Below are 19,225 nucleotides of genomic sequence, written 5' to 3'. Positions count from 1 at the left end.
AGCTCAGAGCCTAATAATAACAGAAGAGCTACCGTTACTGACACCCCCTATGCTCTGGGCCTCCTGTTATATTTATTATTGATCTCTAAAACAATGCTAGGTCAGGTTAGTTACCACCCTACATTCAGAGAAGAGGAAATGGAGGCACTGAGAGGTTCAGAACACATCTTTGATCTCATAGCCGGCAAGTGGCAAGACCAGGATCTGAATCCAGGTCTATCTTTGCTGAAGGCTATGCGACATCCCTTCCAATGCTCCATTCTGCAGGTGAGAACACTGCGATCCCCGGTGGGGAAGGGGGAGGTGCTCAAGGGGGCCAACCAGGCCCTTGGAGGGTCTGTCGATTCCCCAAGGAAGGTCCACAGAGGGGCCCCGACCACCCTCCTGGCTTCTCACCCCTCCCTCTCTTGAGCCCCTGGCCCTGCTGCTTCCTGCTTCTTAGCCCTGGGCAAGCCGCTTCCCCTCTCTGAGCCTCAGTTTTCTCCTCCATGAAAAGGGATAAGGAGAAGGGGGTGAACGATCTGATTGGGCAAGAGCATGAAAGTGTATGTACGGACAGGCACGTGGGAAGGCTCATGGCTTCCTGTTCCTTTCTTCCCCTGGGGTGTGGCCAGGAACAACCCAGTGTATGGAGGAGGCCACCCAGGCTTCCATCCCTGGCCCAAGAAAGGGAGAGCCCTCATCCTTTGCTCCCATATGAAGGTGTTGGGAAAATCAGTGATGGACTCTGAGCTGAGAGCTGGCAGACAAATGGCCTGTAAGCAGAGCACAGCCACGTCAGGCATCAATGGTGCCCAGGGCTGGCAACGAGAGGGCACGGTCTGGCAGGGTGATGGGCTCACTGGCACTCACCGTCAAACTGGGCCGCCTCCCCGTAGCCCTCCTCCTTCTTCTCTTGGAACAGGTTGAGGCAAGCGATGGGGCTGGCCAGGAGCAGCCGGAAGCCCTGGCACAGAGGATGGGAGAGCAGCTCAGTGGACAGGTTCTCCCCTCATGCAGGAAACCCCGAACTCAGGAGGGGCCTGAGTTCAGAGGCCAGACTGCACATGGCAACCCCCCTCAATCCCTCCCACCAGCCACAAAGGACTGTCTGCACCTCCCCGAATCCTCCAAGCCGGTTCACACCTGCAGGTCTTTGTCCATAACCTTCTCTTTTCCTGGAAGCCCTTCCCCACTTTGTACACCAGGGAACTCAACCACTGGTCACTAGGAGGCCTCCCCTCCCAGGCTGCCTGCTCCCTGCGGGCTGTACCCTCCCTGATCGCCTCTGCAAGGTGCTGAGTGGTTAACGTTGCTGGTCCAGAGCCCACCGTCTTGGTCTGAATTTTACCCTACTAGTTAATTGCCCTTCTGAGCCTCGTTTTCCTTATTTATAAAATGGGGGAAATGATAATAGTACCCACCTCATGGGGTTGCTAGAGGATTAAATGCATTAAAACACATACATCTCACAGGTGCTCAGTAAATGTTTCCAATTATTACCAGTGTCAGTCCTGGGTCTTGACTGAGAGGTCTGGATCAGAACAAACACCCAGTAAGTGTGAGAATGAGTGTATGAGAAGTGAGCGAACGAGTTCCCTCCTGGGCTCTGACCTCCTCCAGGAAGCCCCCCCGATTAACACCACCTGGCCCAGAGGGTACCCTGACTCCAAGCTCTCTATGGACCGAGGTGGTGAGCTAGTTTCAGGTGCCTTTGCCCTATCCTGACCCATCAGGATAGGGAGGGGCAGAGGTAGCTCAGGCAGGAGGAGAGGGGATGTACCTTTTGGTCGGAGGTGGGCACGAAGCTCAGGAACTCGTCCACGTGGCCCACCCAGAGCCAGTCAGAGTAGAGCTCCACGGGCGCCTGCACCTGCTGGGCCTTCAGGAAGTCGCGCACCACCTTGGCCATTCGCCGCCCGCCAGACCTGGCCAGGGAGGGAAAGAGCAGGGTCACCTCGTGCGTGTTGTGTGCTGGTTCCCTGCAGGCACTTCCTGAGCCCCTCCCTGCCCTGTCAACCCTCTGAATAGGTCTTCTTTGGTCCCTGCTTCCTGGCCCCAGCGCCCAGGTGCTCCCAGGAACTCGCTGTCCATCCTGAGTATCGCCCAAGAGAGTCTGTCCCTCCCTCACCTTAAAGCATCCTCCCCAAGGCCAGAAAGGTCCTGCCACCCCTTCTTGCAGAAGAGAGTCAAATGAGAGCCCTCCATCCGCCAGAGGGAACTGAAGACCCTCATCTCAATTCCTGGGACTCAGAGAGGTTGACTCTTTACCCAAGGCACCAAACTTTTTGTTCAAAACATGACTGGGAGCTGGCAAGCCACCCCACATCCTGCTTAGCCCAGTGTTACCCAAAGTGTGGGAATTGTTGCCCACTCCCCATGTCCCTCACTTTCTTCAGGTTTAACTCAAATGTCACCTCTTTCTCTATGTGGACTTTGGAAATAACAACCACCCCTCAACTCCTTTCCCAGCTTTATTCTTCTTTACAGCATTTGGTACTATCTGGCATACTTGATATCTTGTTTATTGCCTGGCAGCCCACTAGAATGTAAGCTCCAGGAGGGCTGGGATTTTTCTCTAGGTTCACTGCTGTATCCCCAGCACCTCTTATAGAAGAGCTGCTCAAAAATATTTGTGAATGATATTAAGGCTTTTGAACAGCTGTGTAAGAGTCCACAGTCTATATAACAACAAAACTAGAAGGGAGACCCAACAAGCAGTGACACAAGGCAACATTGATTTGATTCAGGGGGTGGGAATGTGGAAAATATTTTTCTTGTATTTCTGTTTATTTTAATATAATATTTTAATATTTAATATTTTAGTTTCTGTTATTTTAAGTCCCTCCTTGGGACTCTGCAGCCCTCTGCCTGGAGGCAGGGGAATGGACCAGATGACTCCAGCCTTGAGAAGCATCAGACCTGGTCTCTGAGTCACATCAAAGCTGCCACCAGGAGGCAGAATTGTTCCAAGATCGTTTTGAATGTGGGGAGCAGAGCTTGGAGAACCCAAGATAGTAGAGAACAGAGGGGGCATTTGCTGAGCACCTGCTGTGTGCCTGCCTGAGGCTCCTCACACTGGGTGTCTTATTTAATCCCCATGATAACCCTATTATGTACGTAAAAATGACAGGTCCATGTCATGATCTGAACTCTGCTGGACCAAGCTCTCTGACCTCATCCCCCCACACCCCCTTGTTCCCTCTGCTCCAGACCCACTGGCCTCCTTGCTGTTCCTCTAATGTCTCCAGCACACTCCTGCCTCAGAGCCTTTGCACTAGTTGTTTTCCACGCCCTTGCACATCTTCCTCCCAGTTAGCCACATCTTTAACTGTCTCATCTCCTTCAGGGAAATGTCAGCCTCTCACCAACGCTTCTTTTACCTAACATACTAGATGATTTACTTATTTATTATGTTTGCTTATTGTCTGTTTCTCTCTGCTAGGATATATGTAGGTTGTTTTGTTCACTGCTAAGGTCAGAAGCCAAGACAGGAACACAGGACAGCAACCTGGATGTTAAATTTTAATTTGGGGTCCAAGGAGGAGATCTGAATTCTGTCTATTCCCCTAACTTGCTGTGTGGTCCTAGGCAGTAACTGCCCCTCCCTGAGCCTCAGGGTTCCATCTGTCTACCAAGAGCTTTGTTCCTGGTTTTCAACACAATAGCCAATGGAGTGAGGCCCAGCTCTGCTAGAGACCCCCCACACGTTCCCATCCGGGGTCCTTGCTCTGAGCCTGGGATTTTCCAGAACACTTCTTTTATCCCCAGCACAGGACCCCGAACCTGGCATATAGGAAGTCTCAATAAATAGTTATTGAATTGATAAATGAATGCATGAATTAGTGCATTCACTTCATTTATCTAAGCCTCAACTTCCTCATCTGTAAAATGGGGATAATAGTCATCTCAACCTCATAGGGCTGTTGTAAGAATTAATGGAGGTAACCTGGGTAAAGCGCCATGTTCATGGCATGTAGGTGATCAATAACTTTTATCCATTGAGTTCCAACATCCACTGCCAGGGGTCCAGCTAAATAATACCCAAGCATTCGGAAGTTGGTTAATGTGAATCCTTTATCCCTAGTAACGGCTATTATATAGCTAGGACAGGGATTTTTTTATAAGCCCATTTCACTGAGGAGGACACTGAGGGATGACGTATAAAATAATTTGCCCATTTAATAATGTATCTTTGTCACCTGATGTATCCCTAGTACCTTCATCAGTGCCTGGCACATGGTAGGCATGCAATAAATATTTCTAAATGAATTAATCAAACACCTACTATGTTCCAGGCCCTGTGGTAGGCACTAGTTAGATGATGTACCTCAAATCACGTGGCCAATAAGTGGCAGAGGCAGGACTCGAACCCAAATCCGTTAGATAACAAAGTCTGTGCTCGTTCCTCCCAGATCCCTCCTGGAAGCACAGAATGACTGCCCAGCGGTCCCAAGGCCCTTCTGCCCCCAGAGCTGTGGGCAGGATCCAGCCCCAGAGTAGTTCTGCACATGAGTCAGCAGCAAGGTGAGTGCACTCCTCTTGTCCTGGCCAACCTCAGCCCCGGGTACCCAGCCTGGGCACCCGGCTTCATGCCTGGGGTTGGTGCCAGGAAGCCTCACCTCACCTGATCCAGAGCCATGAGGCCACCAAGGTCACCACATGAGCCTGGGTAAACTTCCCAGGACTGCCTGGCTGCTCTGGGCCCAAGACCAGATAGCCAGGGCTTGGGGACGCAAGCTGGGGCACGCCTGGGCTCCATGCCAACCCCACACAAACCGGAAGGCAAACTCCAGGGCCTGGGGTGGGCTTAATCTTTAGTCAGGAAGCAGGGGATCGCACTAGCATCCCTGTGCTACACACCCCATTCTTCGACTGCCCACAGGCTGGGTGGGGACCCACCAGGGAGATTTAGCAGATGCTGTCATCTGTCTGAGCCCTAAACCCTAAATACCTTGTTTCCTCCTAGATGACAGCTGTCCAGGTAGGACCTGTCAAGTTACCTCTGTCACCCTGGTATCCTGACCTGCAGCCTTGTGGTGATGGCTGCACCCTTTCTAGCTGTTGCCAGGACAACAGCTATTTCAATGTCCTCACTGGAGAGGTCAACGGATCCAACTCCTACTTCTGCCCTGGATGACACGTGACCTCCCTGCTCTTCTGATGTTTCAAAAGAAGTCAGAAATCTGGCTTTTTATATGAAGGCTCCTGATACATGTATATTTAATGTTGGTGACGAATTATGCTCATAAAATACTAGGCAGGGCAAAAGACCGTGGGCCAATAGTTTGTTTTTTCCTAAGATTCTGTGATCTTTCCTGTGACCTGTGATCCTAGGACTCTATTCCAGGATTCCGTGCAGGAACTTAAGACCACTTTTCAGACTGGAGAATTGTGTTTGCGGTGGAGGCAGGGGGTGTTGGAGAGTGGCTGCTGCCTTGGGGCCCCCGGGCCCTCCCGTGACCTCCACCACCCTCCTGCCCTGGTTTCTCACTTGGGGAAGCTGCTACCAATGAGGATTCGGCCCAGCGGGTACTCCTTGCCCCCCACTGTGACTGGAGGGCTGATGTCCAGGTTGCCGAAGGAGTCAAGGTCAGAAACACCAGCGAACTGCGTTTCCCGGATGACATATCCAAAGTCGGGACCCTAGGGGAAAACCATCGAGAGCTCTAACCATCAGTTAGAAAAGGAAGAGACAGCTCTTGGGGCAGGGGAGCGAGGGGTGCTCCTGGGGGAATCCCACTCCCTGAAAAACAACCACTATTCACTTTTCACACATCCTCCCGGTGCCCTGAGCCTTGTGCTGTTAAAGCCGAAGCCAATAACAGAACAATAACTAGAAAATCCCTGACTGTTTGGAAAGGAGGCAACATGCTTCTAAAGAACCCACGGGTCAAAGAAGAAATCAAAGGGGAGGTTACACAGTATTTTGAAGTGAAAGGTAGAAACCACACAGCACGTTAAAACTTGAGGGGATGCCGGTAAGGCTGCACTTCTAGGGAATTGCCGCAGCTCTAAACACATATATTAAGAAGAGAAAGGGTTGAAAAATCTTAGCTTCCGTTTCCAGCTAGGAAAAGAACAGCAAATTAAACCTAAAGAAAGTAGAAGGAAGGAAATGATAAAGACAGAGCAGAGAACAGTGGAAAAGGCGCTGGCCAGGTCAAGCCCAGGGCTTGGGGTCAGGCCCTTTGTTGATGCAGACTCACCCCACAGAGCTCACTGTCACCTCCCCAGGGACTCTTCCCTGATCCCTCCAGGCTGGGGTAAATGTCCCTGCTCTGTGTGCCCATGAGTTCCTGGACCTTCCCCATCATATCCCCCACCAGACCCTGGCATTGTCCTGGAGGTGGGGGACAGGGGCCAGTAAACAGGCAGAGACGTGAGTTCTGGGACCCGGACCCACCTCAAAAGGCAGGTTAGCCTAGCGGTAAAGTTCAGGGGCCGTGGAGGCAGCCCCTCTGGTTTTGGTGCCACTGCTAACTAGCTGTGTGGCCTTGGGTAAGTTGCTTAACCTCTCTGAGCCTCAGTAAAGAGGGAATAATAGTATCCACAGGAGTATGGATATCCATACTTATCCATAGGAATCCACGTGGATTAAATGAGCAACTGTGTAAAGCTAGGAGGGAGGGCCTGGAACTCAGGACATGGCTGCTGGAGTGGCTCCTGTCGCCCTCCTGTGTGTAGAAGCAGCATTGTGCCTGGCACACAGTAGGCGTTCAGAAAACATTCGTTACCTGAAGAGAGGACCTGGCTCACAAAAGCAAGAGCCATGAGGGCTCACTAAGGGTGTGTTGCCCTCAAAAGGCAGTTTGGTTTCCCCAGAGCTGACTCCTTTGTTCACTCCCCCTTGGGGGAAAGGAAGGACCCCAAGGAGGACTTTGCTGGCCTGTCCCTCCCAGAACAGGGGTGATTTGCATGAGATTTGCATTTCATTTACATATTCCTCCCAAACCTCCCACTAACTCCCCATTTGCCAGAACCCACCACCTGTGTCCTTTTGTAGCCCCTGAAGGACTAGGACCAGGCAAGAATGACTGGAGAATCCTATAGGAGGAGCCACCCACGGTTTCCCCACTCTGCCCTTGGCCGCATACCAGGATCCTCTTATAAGGGAAGTACTTCAGGCCTCTGTCTCGGGGGGAGTCAAAGACCACCGGGAAGGATTTGTGAGGCGCCTCGATGTAGCCAAACTCCATCTCGTCCTGGGAGGGGAGAGAAAAAGACCACAGGGACTGCCTCAGTATAGTATTAAGAATGGGTTAATCCCCCCAGGCCCGGGGCGGGGCGGGGCAGGACAGTGGGTCTTCCCCAAGACCTGGAGGGTGCAGGGGCCAGGGAACAGCGGTGGAGTGAGGGCTCTCAGGACCGCAGCCAGAGGAGGACTCTGCCTGGGACCAGAGCACTTGGAGGGAAGCGGGAGACACTGGGGCGACGCAGGCAGTGGCAGGGAGGGGGGGGCATTCCCCCAGACTGCATGCCCCCCACCCTAAGTCCTGGTACCCAGGCCGGCCTGGCTTCTCTAGGGAAACAGAGGCCAGTAGGAGCCTGCGCAGGCCAGCTTTCCCAAAGCCAGTGTAAAGGACGGGGTTCAGGCCTCCCGGGCTGCCCTCCTCTCCCGGGATCGCTCCCGCACCCACCTGGATCCAGCGGTCATTCCGATTCTCAGTCCAAGGGCAGATGATCAGCTTGCAGTTGGCTTTCAACGCCAGGTCAGATATGTCTTTCAGAAACTTCTCATTTGAGCCATGGGAGTCTAAGACACTGCAAAACACAGGGAGAGGGGAGCGAAATAATGACTGCTGACTGTGGCCTTGGCCTCAGGGCCGGGGGGCAGGGGATAGATGGGGTGGCCTTGGTGCGGTCTGTGCTAGGCCCCGTGTGGACCCTGGGCACAGGGGTTCAAACCCAGTCTCTGCACTAGAGAGATTCATGGGCTAATGACAGAGACAGATAATGTCCCCAGATCACATCAGGTGACAGGTGCAAGGGGAGGGACAGCCCCGGGGCTGTGGAGCCCGAAAGCAGGGCACCATAAGTCCTGGAGAAGGTGACTGGGGACTGAATCTCACTGGTTAAGGTGGTAGTGAGGGGCAGGTAGCCCCGTCTCCTCCTGTTTCTCACAACTGGCCTAAACAAAGGAGTCAGGGTGGTGTTAGTGAGCAAACAGAAAGAAAGAGTGCCCTTCCGAACACCTGGGCCCAGCTCAGCAGAGCGAACCTGTTTGGCCACACCCTTCCTGGCCTTTTGACTTATGTTCCAAGTCATCTATGGCCCTTTCCAGTGGTCCGACCTCTGATGCAGAGGCCCGGAGTAGCCTTGCCAATCCAGGCTCACCTGCCCATCAAGGGGCCTGACAAGGATTCTGAGAGATGGCAGAAGGACCAGGGACCCGGGCTGGGCCAGGGCTCACAGAGGAGCTTGGAGTTTGGGTCCCGAGTTCTCTGCAGGCCCAGGAGTACACCCACATCTGAGCAAGGCTGGGTCTCCTGCAGCTGCCAGCAGTCTGAACGGGGCCTGGCCCCACTGCCTGGAATAAATCCTAGATGTTCTGGGGCTGCTACCTGCAGGACACGGTAGGGCAGGTGTGCTGGACTTGAGTCATTGACCTCAGCCAGGACCTTAGCTGCTCAGAGCAGGTGGGGCTGACAGGCCCAAGCCAGCCTGCTGCTATCCTGTTCCCAGCTTGTGTCCGTGGGTGCCTGCAATGAATCTGTCCAGTATGAGTGCAGGGCCAAGCCTGGTACGGCATTCTGTTCCTATCTCTATGAGTCCAGAGACGGTGGGAGAGCTGCAGGAGGGGCGAGGACTCACCTGCACACATACACCTCCAGGGGGCACTGGGTGTTGGGGGTCATGATCCAGGGGGCCATGCGGAAGGTCACGGTGTCTGTGAAGTAGGGCACCTCAGGCAGCGTCTGGGGGAAAAATGAGGACTCAGTGGGCCCTGCAGGGAGCCCCATCAGGCTTCAAGACCCCGCAGCCCCCAGCCTCCCAGTCCTGGAGCCTCCACGCTGGTCCCTGAAGCCCCTCATCCTCTATCACGGCCCCCAGCGCCATACATACCTTGGTGTCCACCAGGCTGACGCTGAGAGAGACCAGCCCCAAGAAATCAGCGTCGGGAAAGGTGAGCCCCTCCACGTAGAAGCTGATCTTCCGTTCCCCCGGATGCCGCTCCACTTCGTAGTACAGCTGCTGGGGCCCCAGCACCTGCTTGTAGTCTGAGAGAGAATTCCCACCTAGGGGGAACCAGAGTCAGCACTGGGGGCCCAGTGCTGGGACAGGGGTGTGGGGCTGCGAGGATGTGAGGACAGGAAACCCAAGGCCAGGAATGTAGAGGCAGAACCACCTTTGTGTTAGATCTACTTGGACTCCTCCAGCTCTGCCATGTGCAAGCTGTGTGACCTCAGCTCAATGACTCAACCTCTCTGAGCCTCAGTTCCTCATCTGTAAAATGGGCTAATATTACATTTCTCATGCGGTCAGCGTAAGCTTTAAACTAGATAAGGAAGTAAAAGCAGCTGGCACAAAAGATGAAAACAACCTAAATGTCCATCAACGGATGAATGGATAAACAAAATGTAGTATGTCCCTATGCTGGCATGTTATTCCTCCATAAAAAGGAATGAAGTATTGATACATGCGACAGCACAGATGAACCTTGACATTATACTAAGTGAAAGAAGCCCGACACAAAAGGCCTCATATCGTATCATCCCATTTGTACGAGATGTACAGAATCGGTACATCCATAGGGACAGAAAACAGATTAGCTGTCGCCTAGGGCTGGGGGTTGGGGGATGGGGAGTGACTGCTGATAAGTACAGGCCTTTATTTGGGGGTGATGAAAATGTCTTAGAGCTAGAAATTTTGTGGTAGTTACCCAACATTGAGAATGTACTCAATGTCACTGAACTGTTCACTTTAAAATGGTTAATTTGGGGACTCCCCTGGTGGTGCAGAGGTTAAGAATCCGCCTGCCAATGCAGGGGACACAGGTTTGGGCCCTGGTCTGGGAAGATCCCACATGCTGTGGAGCAACTAAGCCTGTGCACCACAGCTACTGAGCCCGTGCTCTAGAGCCTGTGCGCCACAACTACTGAGCCCACGTGCCACAAATACTGAAGCCCACGCGCCTAGAGCCCGTGCTCTGCAACAAGAGAAACCACTGCAGTGAGAAGCCCGCTCACCACAACGAAGAGTAGCCCCCGCTCGCCGCAACTAGAGGAAGCCTGCGCCCCTCAACAAAGACCCAATGCAGCCAAAAATAAATAAATTTATAAAAAAATAAAGTAAATAAAATAAAATGGTTAATTTTATGTTATGTGAATTTCATCTCAAATTTTTTAAAAAATTGCCTGGCACATAGTAGTTCTGGCCCGTAGCCTTTTCCCTTCCCCTGAGGGTTGTCTGGGAAGCGCCACCCTGGCACGCTCTTACAGCATGAAATGTTGTCAGCTCACTTACGGAGACTTTGCTTATGTTCTGGTATCACAGTAAGTGTTTCCAAGCTGGACTCCTGGGTAACCTTCTACCATTGGAACATTCTGGTCCCTGCCAGGCTCATTTAGCTGGGACAAGTTCTGAGTCAGTTTGAACAGAGGAGGATGAAGAGGAAGAAGGAAGGGGCAGGAGAGGTCTCTTGTGATTTATGAAAATGAGTAAGGGCACCTCAGGGTTAAGGATTAGTGTTTCTGCCAGGTTTTTTTTTTTGTTTGTTTGTTTGTTTTAATCCACAGACTTTGATTAATAAACTGTCAGAACAACTGGATTCTGAAGGCAAGCCTGGGCCTCAGCTGTGCTAGTCCCTGCCTCCACCCCACCCAGCCTGGACACTGCTGTTTTACATCAAGAACTCATTCCATGCTAACCGACCAGAGGAAGGATGGGCTCAGGAGAAAGGGCAAGGGTAGTGGAAAGAGGGGCTTTGGTGCCCAAGAGACTGGCTTTGAATGCTTGCTCCATCCCCAACTGGTTGTGGGACCTTAGGGCAGTGAATTCACATGTCTGAGCCTCAGTTTTCCCCTCTGTAAAATGGGTCTAGTTTGGGAACCTCTTTCTTGGGCGATATGTCGTGTCCTGATGGAGTGGCTGTTTGTAAGTGGTAGTGAGAGTCACAAAATGATGATGGAAGGAGGGAGAGAGGTGGATAAGAGAAGAATGGTTTGGGAAGCAGAAGATGGAGCAGGAAGGGAAGAGATCCCTCCAGGCCACTCACCCCTAGCGCAGAAGACCGCCATTCTCCTGGAATCAGAAAACGGCACGTTCAAGACCAGCTTGTGGCTGTCAAAGAGCTCATCAGGGCCATCGCAGCTCAGCACCATTGGGGCCATGTCCTGCAGGTCTGGAGAGAGGGGTGCCCATGAGACAATCTTGCTCCATCCCACACCATCACCCTGGACAATGCCATACACCCCTTCTTTTGCTCACCTTCCAGTGATGTCAGCTGGGTGCTGGTGAGGTCGATCTCCCTGGACCTGAAACTATCCCGGTCACAGTTCACCAGCAGGACAGCCCCATAGCCCTCAGGGCCCCAGCGCCAGGTTTTCTGTGGCAAAGCAAGAGGCCTTAGGATCAGTGGGACCCAGGGGTCTCTGAGAAGGGGTTCTGGACATGGCTAGAGCTGTCTGCTTTGTTAACTTGGAGACTTTTGTATTCTGGGTTTGCTTAAAGATTTATAGAGGGATCATAGATTTGGGGAATGGAGTTCCAGGTCCCTACACCCAGAGCCACTCCACGCTTGTGCAGTGAACAACTTGAACAACAGCTCCTCCCAGCCATCAGACTGGAAGAGGAAGGGTGATGGCGCAAAACCCAGAAATGGCCTTTGCCAGTCTGCTGAGCTTTGGTCCTGCCAGCAGACTAAGACTGCCTCGCCCTGACCTTGATGGGGCTGGAGAATTCCTGGGAGACTCTCCCCATGCCAGTCCTCTCCTGGGGCCTGTCCCACAGTTTTCTCTGACTTTCACTTGAGATCCTGCAGGTCCTGCAAGATAGTCTGAGCAGAGAGGTGGGGAAGATGGCTGGAACCCTGCCTCTGTGATCAAAGCTCTTCCTGATGTGCTTCTCTTTTCTTCTTTTAATTTATTTGCTTATTTATTTTGGCTGTGCTGGGTCTTAGTTGCGGCACACAGGATCTTTGTTGCAGCATGTGGGATCTTTAGTTGCAGCATACATACTTCTTATTTGCGGCATGCGGACTCTTAGTTGCGGCATGCATGTGGGATCTAGTTCCCCGACCAGGGTTGGAACCCCAGGCCCCCTGCATCGGGAGTGCAGAGTCTTACCCACTGGACCACCAGGGAAGTCCCCTTCCTCACGTGCTTCTACTTCATCCCCACCAGACTCCGCAAGGCAGGGCTTATTTTCCCCATTTCACAGAAGAGGGAAAAGAGGCTCTGGGGTGTGAACCCCAAGTCACATAGATGGGATTCAAACTTGGGTCTGGGGGACCTCACAGGACCACTGCTAACTTATATGGCACTCTTGTTCACCCCTCTGGGTAGATGCTTCTCTGTACCGGCGCCCAAGACATGATTTATATCATAGGCCCCACCTGCCACCTTTCCCAAGCAACCTTGTGCAGTGAACACTCTGCACAGCCATCCGTGGCAGCCCTACCCCATCTTGTCCACAAAGTCTTCTATATGATTCAGGCTTCCTCTGTGGGGTCTTTCCCTGCAAATCATATCTTCTACCCTCCCAGGATGGCTTTCAGATACATCCGGTGGGATAATGCCTTGAGCCCACCCCATCTTCGTCCTCACTCTTCAGGATCTGTCAGTCACTTGACAAGTCACCTACCATGCTTGGGGGTCCAAATACAGCCCAGGAAATAGAAAAGACCTCAAGAAAAAGAACTAATCCCAGTTCTAAAGTGGCACAAGAGAGACCCAGAGAGGGTAAGCTGTTTTCCAGGAGTCACACAGCATGTTGATCACACAGCGTAAGTTAAGGCCCGTTCATGCTGATTTGGGAGTCCTCAGATGGCTTCCCTATACTGTTGGATACCACAGACCCTAGGAATCCATCACCCTTCTGGAGGAAGAGCCCACTCCACCCCAGGACCACCCCCAGGTTTGCCTGTCAACTCTGCCATCTTGGGGTAACCAGGAGAGTCCCACCTTGTCACCATGGCTCCTCTTCACCTTGCCCGTGCGGCCCGTGTCGACGTCGAGGGAGATGTCTGCAAAGAGATGTAGAGGGACAACAGGGCTCCCCAGGCCCACCCTCGCACCATAACGTCCAGGTCGGGGCAAGCTTCGGCCCCTCCACAAGCCCTTGGGAACCAGGAAGCCCTGTTCTGGGGACCACACCCAACACCTGAGGGGCCCTTGTGGCAGCCCCGTGTGGTTCTGGGTGTTGGAGGGACCCAAGGCTCTGGCTCTTGAATTTTTGACTCATCTATGTGGGCTGAATTGCTAGCTCTTGGGGGCCCTGACTCTGGAGGTCGGGATCAGGCCTGAGGTTCTAGGTGCTGGTTCTGCAGTTCTCAGGGCCAGCTGCCGGGGTCTGGCCCAAGGTAGCGTGTGGCTCTCCATGGTTTAGTGATGTCTTGAAGTTCCAGTGAGTGTGATAGGCAGACTCTGGATGAAGGAGGCCTATTGTTGGTCTAGCTGGTGACCCATGGGCAGTGCAGTTTCCAGATTCTTATGGCCCTAAGTATGGCCGGGACTCCACCCCTGAGGCTCTAGAGTGGATGAACCACCTCTGAAGAAGCCAAGCTCCTCGATGGGGGAGGAAGATGTCCGTGGGCCTTGCACTTGGGGGCTCCCCTAAGACCCTCAAGCAGTCAGCATGGAGGGGTGGTTGTACGGAGAGCCAGGGAGGTGGGACTTACCGGCGCCAGTGAGGTAGAGGACACTGTGGCCCAGGGCAGCCTTCTGAAGCCCGAAGTAGGAGACTTGCACCTGTGGGGACATGGTCAGCCCTAAGCCAGCACGGCCACCCCTTCAGAAATGGCTGTGACTGGGGGAGTTAGGGGACACTCCGGCGGCCCTGCTTAGAGGTAGGGGAGGCATGGGGGTCCCAGCTACTCCCTGCTGCTGAAGGCCCAAGGCCCACGGGCTCCCGGCTTGGATCCACAGCCCCCTTCTCCAGCTGGAGAGGCTGGGATGCCTCCTCAGCTCCCAGGGCTGGGCTGAGGGGCGAGGAGGGCCAGATGGGGTGCAGGAGGATCCCAGAGGGAGCAGCTGGACCCTCAGGAACCCATGGGGATGTCAGAGAGAAAGAATGAGGGAAGGGACAGCTGTCACTAGGGACAGGCAAGTTATTCAACCTCTCTAAGCCTCTGTTTCTTCATCTGTAAAATGGGAACAATGACCACCCCCCACCCCCACCCCACAGTAGCAGCCCAAGCTCACAGAGCTTTCCCCATGCCCCAGAACCCATGGGCAGGGCTCCACCCAGGCCATCTCAGTGAGCCCCCAGGATGACCCCAGTAGATGGGGCTCAGAGGTAGGATTTGAGCTCCAGGGCCCCTACTCTCAACAGCTGCACAGTCTCCACCTTTTTGGTGTCGTTGGAGAAAAGGCTGAATAAATGAATCAGGGGTCACTGTGTATGTGGTGGGTGCCTGAGGGTGAGTAAGAAGGGTATCCTCTGTGAAAGAGAAGGCTTCCTGCTTCCTTAGGTGGGAGACACACACCCTGGTACGTACCTGTGTCCACGTGCATGCATGTGTGTGTGGGTGCTGCCGAGAACTCCTGTCTGCAGAGGAGTGGGGGGCTTGCTTGTGGTCTGTGCGGAGCTGTGTTAAAGCGGGTGTTTGTGAATTTGAGGGGGTGAGCAGGAAGGCTGTGCTGTTACGGGAGCACTCGTGTATGTGTGCGTGTGACGTCAGGGCATTGGGGTGGGTTTGCATCTTTGGGTGTCGGTTGGGTTGTATCAGGATGTGTCGCGTGGATGTGGGTGGCAAAGCCTTGTGGGGTTTGGTTGGGTGGGGGTGATGTGTGAACGGGGTGTGCTTTGTGGGGGGCTCTTACCTTCTGTGGGGAAGTAGCCTCTTACCTCGAGATCGTTTAAAGCCTTACTGGCTGTGTCCACAGATATGATCACGTCCACGCTGGCATTCAGGGGCCAGTAGGCCTTACCTGTGGGCTCTGTCACCCGTGCTGTGTTGTAGACCGTGAAGACCTCCACCCCGGAGCTCCCAGAGACACTGAAGGTCTCAGCACCCTTGGGCACATCGCTGATAGAAAGGAGAGAGGAGAGCATCCGGGGGCTCAGGAGAGAGACCAGTGGGGTAGTGGGCTGGGGCTACCCGGCTATGCAACGGCACCCCCTAACAGCTGGAGTGGGGAGCGGCGGGGGGTGAGGGGCCCACTGGCCGGGAGACCAACCTGGTTGGGCCCCAGGGCTCCATCCCAGCTCTCCACTGATTTCCACGTGACCCACCCTGGGCACGTCGTCCCCGGGCCTCAGTCTCCCCCTCTGCAACATGAAGGGCTTGGAGCAGAGCAGTGGCTGTTGAGCTCTGTTTTAGTGGCAGAGCCCTTTCAGTGGACCTCGCGTGGAACCCCAGACAGAAGAAGGACAAAAGGGAGCCGGGGGTGGTGGCGAGCCACGGTGTTTAACCCTTCCACCCCCACCGTGGCCCCTGAGGCTCCAGAGAGCAGAGACTGAAAACCTCTGGACATCCTCAGTCCCCCACCTCCCCCAAAGCTTCCTGCTTTTATGCTTCCAAATTCTCTAACCCAACAAGAAATCCGTTTGAGACCACCTCTCACTCCCTCCACTGCCACCCCTGCACCCACCTAGAGTGCTGGGCAGCTTCGTAAGCCCACCTGTGCCCGCTCCAGCCTGTTCCCCACTCAGAACAGATCACGTTGTTCTTATGCTCAAAAGCAACGGTTCCCGTCACACACAGCGAAGTCCTCACAGTGGCATAAAAAGCCCCTCCCGATTTGCCCTCTGCCACCCCCCGGGAACCTCCTCCACCCCGCTAGGCTCAGTCCTCACTCACTCTGCTCAAGCCACACTGACCTTCCTGATGTTCCATGAAGCTGCCGGGCTGTCCTGCCTCAGGGCCTTTGCACTGGCCGTTCCCTCTGCATAAAATGCTCTTCCCCCAGATATCCACAAGGCTCACTCCTTTACCTTCTTCAGGGCTCTGCTTAAATGTCACCTTCTCAGTGAGCACCCCCCGCCCATCACTCTATTTAATGCTATAGCTTGTCCCACCTTCTCCCACACTCTCCTTATCCCTGCCACTCTGCTCTGATTCTTTTTTGTTTGTTTACTTGTTTGTTTTTAACATCTTTACTGGAGTATAATTGCTTTACAATGTTGTATTAGTTTCTGCTGTATAACAAAGTGAATCAGCTATATGTATACATATATCCCCCAACCCCTCCCTCTTGCGTCTCCCTCCCACCCCTCTAGGTGGTCACAAAGCACTGTCTGCTCTGATTCTTCATACTGTTAGGTATTGTCCGTCTCTCCTGCTAGAAGGTCAGGGAGTTTTGTCTGCTTTGCTCATTGCTAGCTCCCAGCACCTATAACAGTGTCTGGTGTGTGGTCAGTCTCATAAACACTTGTTAAATGAATGAATGGATTCAGTTGCCCCTAGTCTGCAGGGGGATTCAGGCCCATCTGCACCCAGTGGTACAGAGCTTGACTGAGGCCATACCCTGCAAATTTCTCCCCATCTACCTGATATACCACATCCACCCAATACTCCAGAGCTCTGGGCTCCAGAAAGGGGGATCAGGAAGCCCTCAGTCTGCCAGGCCCCAGCCGGGGGCACCCATCTGCTGGGCCTCCACGCTACTTCTCAAGTCACCAGCCGCTTCCAGCCACAGCAGGTAGGGGCCAGCCTTCCCGGGCCGTAGACTCAGAGGGGATGCTCTGCAAACTCGGGCCACGGGGCACCAGGAGCAAAGTCAGCAGGGCCTCTGGGGGCGCTTGTCCTTCTTCAACCCCTGAATAAACCTGAGCTGTGTGCCTCCCTGCCCCAGCCCTGTGATGGGCCCCAGGGTTCCATGAGGCGTTTGGCCATGTGGAACACAGGCCTGGAGGGGAAGTCGGACGAGGGAACTACATGTCAGGGCTACCCACTGCCGTCCCCCAGGACAGAGCCGTCAGCCTCAAGGCCACCACCCAAGGTCAAGTCAACTTGCAAACGTCCACCCGACTGCAAAGATGCCAGGCCCAGAAGGGTCCTTTGATACATCCTCCTGCCTCCATCGTTTCCTGTATCCCTGAGAAACCACTCAAGTATTAAAGCCCCTGGAGAAACCAGACACCCCTTCCAGATCCCTGCCGTGGTCACTCAGTCCCCACAAACAATGGCCCCCATTGACAATGGTGGTGATGGTCATAGTTACAACAGGCCCAAGGCCCACTCAGGACCTGGCTCTCTGACGCACATCATGGCCCCATAAGGCAATTATTATTCTCGTTTTAAAGATGAGGCTGGGGTGGAGAGGGGCCCCTGAGCCCTGCAGGCTGCTGGCAGGAACCACAGGTCCTCACCCCACTCCTGGCCTCACCATCCTCAAGAGGCACTTGCAGGCATCTTCCTTTGCCCTTTGCCCTTTGCCATTGTTTAGTCAGTTACCATAGGAACCTAAGCCTCCCAGACTTAGAACCTCCACTTTCCATCTCCAGACTCAAAACTGTCTTTTGAACATCTCTTTAGGGTGTCTAACAGGTTTTTTACATTTAACGAGTCCAAAACGAAACTCTTAGCTCCCCACTTCTGCCCCGTCCAAACCTGCCCGGGTCAGGCCACAGTTGCCCCATCATCGGATTCATCCTGGCCTTCTCTCCTTCCCTCGAGCTCACATCCAGTCACCAGTGAACCCTGTCAGCTCCCCCTTTACAGCATCACCTGCTGACATTCACGTCTCTTCCACGCCTAACGCCCTGGTCCAGGCACCAGTGTTTTCCATGTGGATTTTCACAATAGGCTGGTCCCCCTGCTTCTTCTCCTGCTGCCCACGATCTGGTCTCAGCACAGCAGCAGAGGGATCCTCTTAACACAGAAGTCATTCAACATCCCCTCTGTTCACAGCCTTTCCCCGGGGGCTCTGCAGTCTGCGCGGAGTTGGCTACGCCCTCCTCACTCCTGCAGACCCAGCTCTTGTTCTCCCTCCGGTTGCCAAGCTCCCTCCTGCCTTCGACCCTTTGCACTTGGGTTCTCTTCGTTCACAATGTTCAGCTCCCGAGCCTCCGCTGGGCCCTCCGTGCCTCATTTCCTTCTCAGAGGTCTTCCCTGACTGCCCTATTTAAGTCCGTGTGACATGGGTGACACCATGAACCCCACACTCCCTAACCCCACGACCCAGCTTCATTTCAACCCATGGCGCTTGTCACCTGACATGTCATGTTTATTTGACATGTTTTTCTATTGCCTGTCTCTCCTGTTTCTCCCTCTAGAATGTGGGGAATTTTCCCATTTTACTTTCACTAAAACTACTGTCTTCTCAGCACCCAGCGTGGTGTCTGGTGTGGGCAAGGGGTACAAGAAACCCCTGTTTTATGGTTGAGGGCAAGGCAACCCAGGAACGTGGAACTGTACCCGAGCAAGAATCTATGGACCGGGCTTCCCTGGTGGCGCAGTGGTTGAGAGTCTGCCTGCTGATGCAGGGGACACGGGTTCGTGCCCCGGTCTGGGAAGATCCCACATGCCGCGGAGCGGCTGGGCCTGTGAGCCATGGCCGCTGAGCCTGAGCGTCCGGAGCCTGTGCTCCGCAACGGGAGAGGCAACAATAGTGATAGGCCCGCTAAAAAAAAAAAAAAAAAAGAACCTATGGACCTTCCCGGGACAGACCCCCCTCCACCATGTCTTCTGCCTGCCTCTTGTTTGTAATTTTAGCCTCCTAGGCCTTCCCCCAAGTTCCAAAGAATAAATTTAATCAGAAAAATGAGAAAATGCAGAAACAATGGAAAACAGCCAAGCAAGACAAAATAATAATAGTTTAGCCATTAAACAAAGTCAAGGATCTCTAGTTCCTCCTCAAGGGCTATGGATAATATTGTGAGCCACATCCTTTGAGCTCTTTTGCAGATACTGAAGCCCCCACCAGGTGGAAGAAGTTAACTGTATGCTGCCCACAAGCACATAGACTCCAGACTGGTTGGAAGGTTGATGATGTTGACTCCCAATTACCTCACCACCAGCCAATCAGAAGAATGTGCACGAGCTGATCACACACCCCGAAACACTCTCCCTCACCCTGTCTTTTTGTGTGTGTGTGTGTGGTACACGGGCCTCTCACTGTCGCGTCCTCTCCCGCTGCGG

The 19,225-nt window shown here is 53.6% G+C and overlaps 1 protein-coding gene across 1 annotated transcript in view; it reads right to left on the bottom strand.

The window, feature by feature from the left end:
• Positions 1-19,225, bottom strand: part of PADI1 (peptidyl arginine deiminase 1) — a 33,675-nt gene that overhangs the window by 5,719 nt on the left and 8,731 nt on the right. Inside the window, exons 2-13 of the mRNA XM_067711618.1 lie at positions 14,989-15,169; positions 13,820-13,889; positions 13,104-13,165; positions 11,410-11,527; positions 11,198-11,323; positions 9,046-9,218; positions 8,794-8,897; positions 7,620-7,743; positions 7,077-7,184; positions 5,474-5,625; positions 1,763-1,907; positions 853-946 (exon numbers count right to left, since the gene is read on the bottom strand). Of these exons, the coding sequence (XP_067567719.1) occupies positions 853-946; positions 1,763-1,907; positions 5,474-5,625; positions 7,077-7,184; positions 7,620-7,743; positions 8,794-8,897; positions 9,046-9,218; positions 11,198-11,323; positions 11,410-11,527; positions 13,104-13,165; positions 13,820-13,889; positions 14,989-15,169 (1,457 nt within the window). The remainder of the gene's footprint in view (positions 1-852; positions 947-1,762; positions 1,908-5,473; positions 5,626-7,076; positions 7,185-7,619; positions 7,744-8,793; positions 8,898-9,045; positions 9,219-11,197; positions 11,324-11,409; positions 11,528-13,103; positions 13,166-13,819; positions 13,890-14,988; positions 15,170-19,225) is intronic.

Source organism: Pseudorca crassidens, chromosome 2 (assembly GCF_039906515.1).
Source record: "Pseudorca crassidens isolate mPseCra1 chromosome 2, mPseCra1.hap1, whole genome shotgun sequence".
NCBI classification, from domain to species: Eukaryota; Metazoa; Chordata; class Mammalia; order Artiodactyla; family Delphinidae; genus Pseudorca; species Pseudorca crassidens.
The sequence above is the reverse complement of the archived record's forward strand: the minus strand, read 5'-3'. Positions and strand labels throughout refer to the sequence as shown.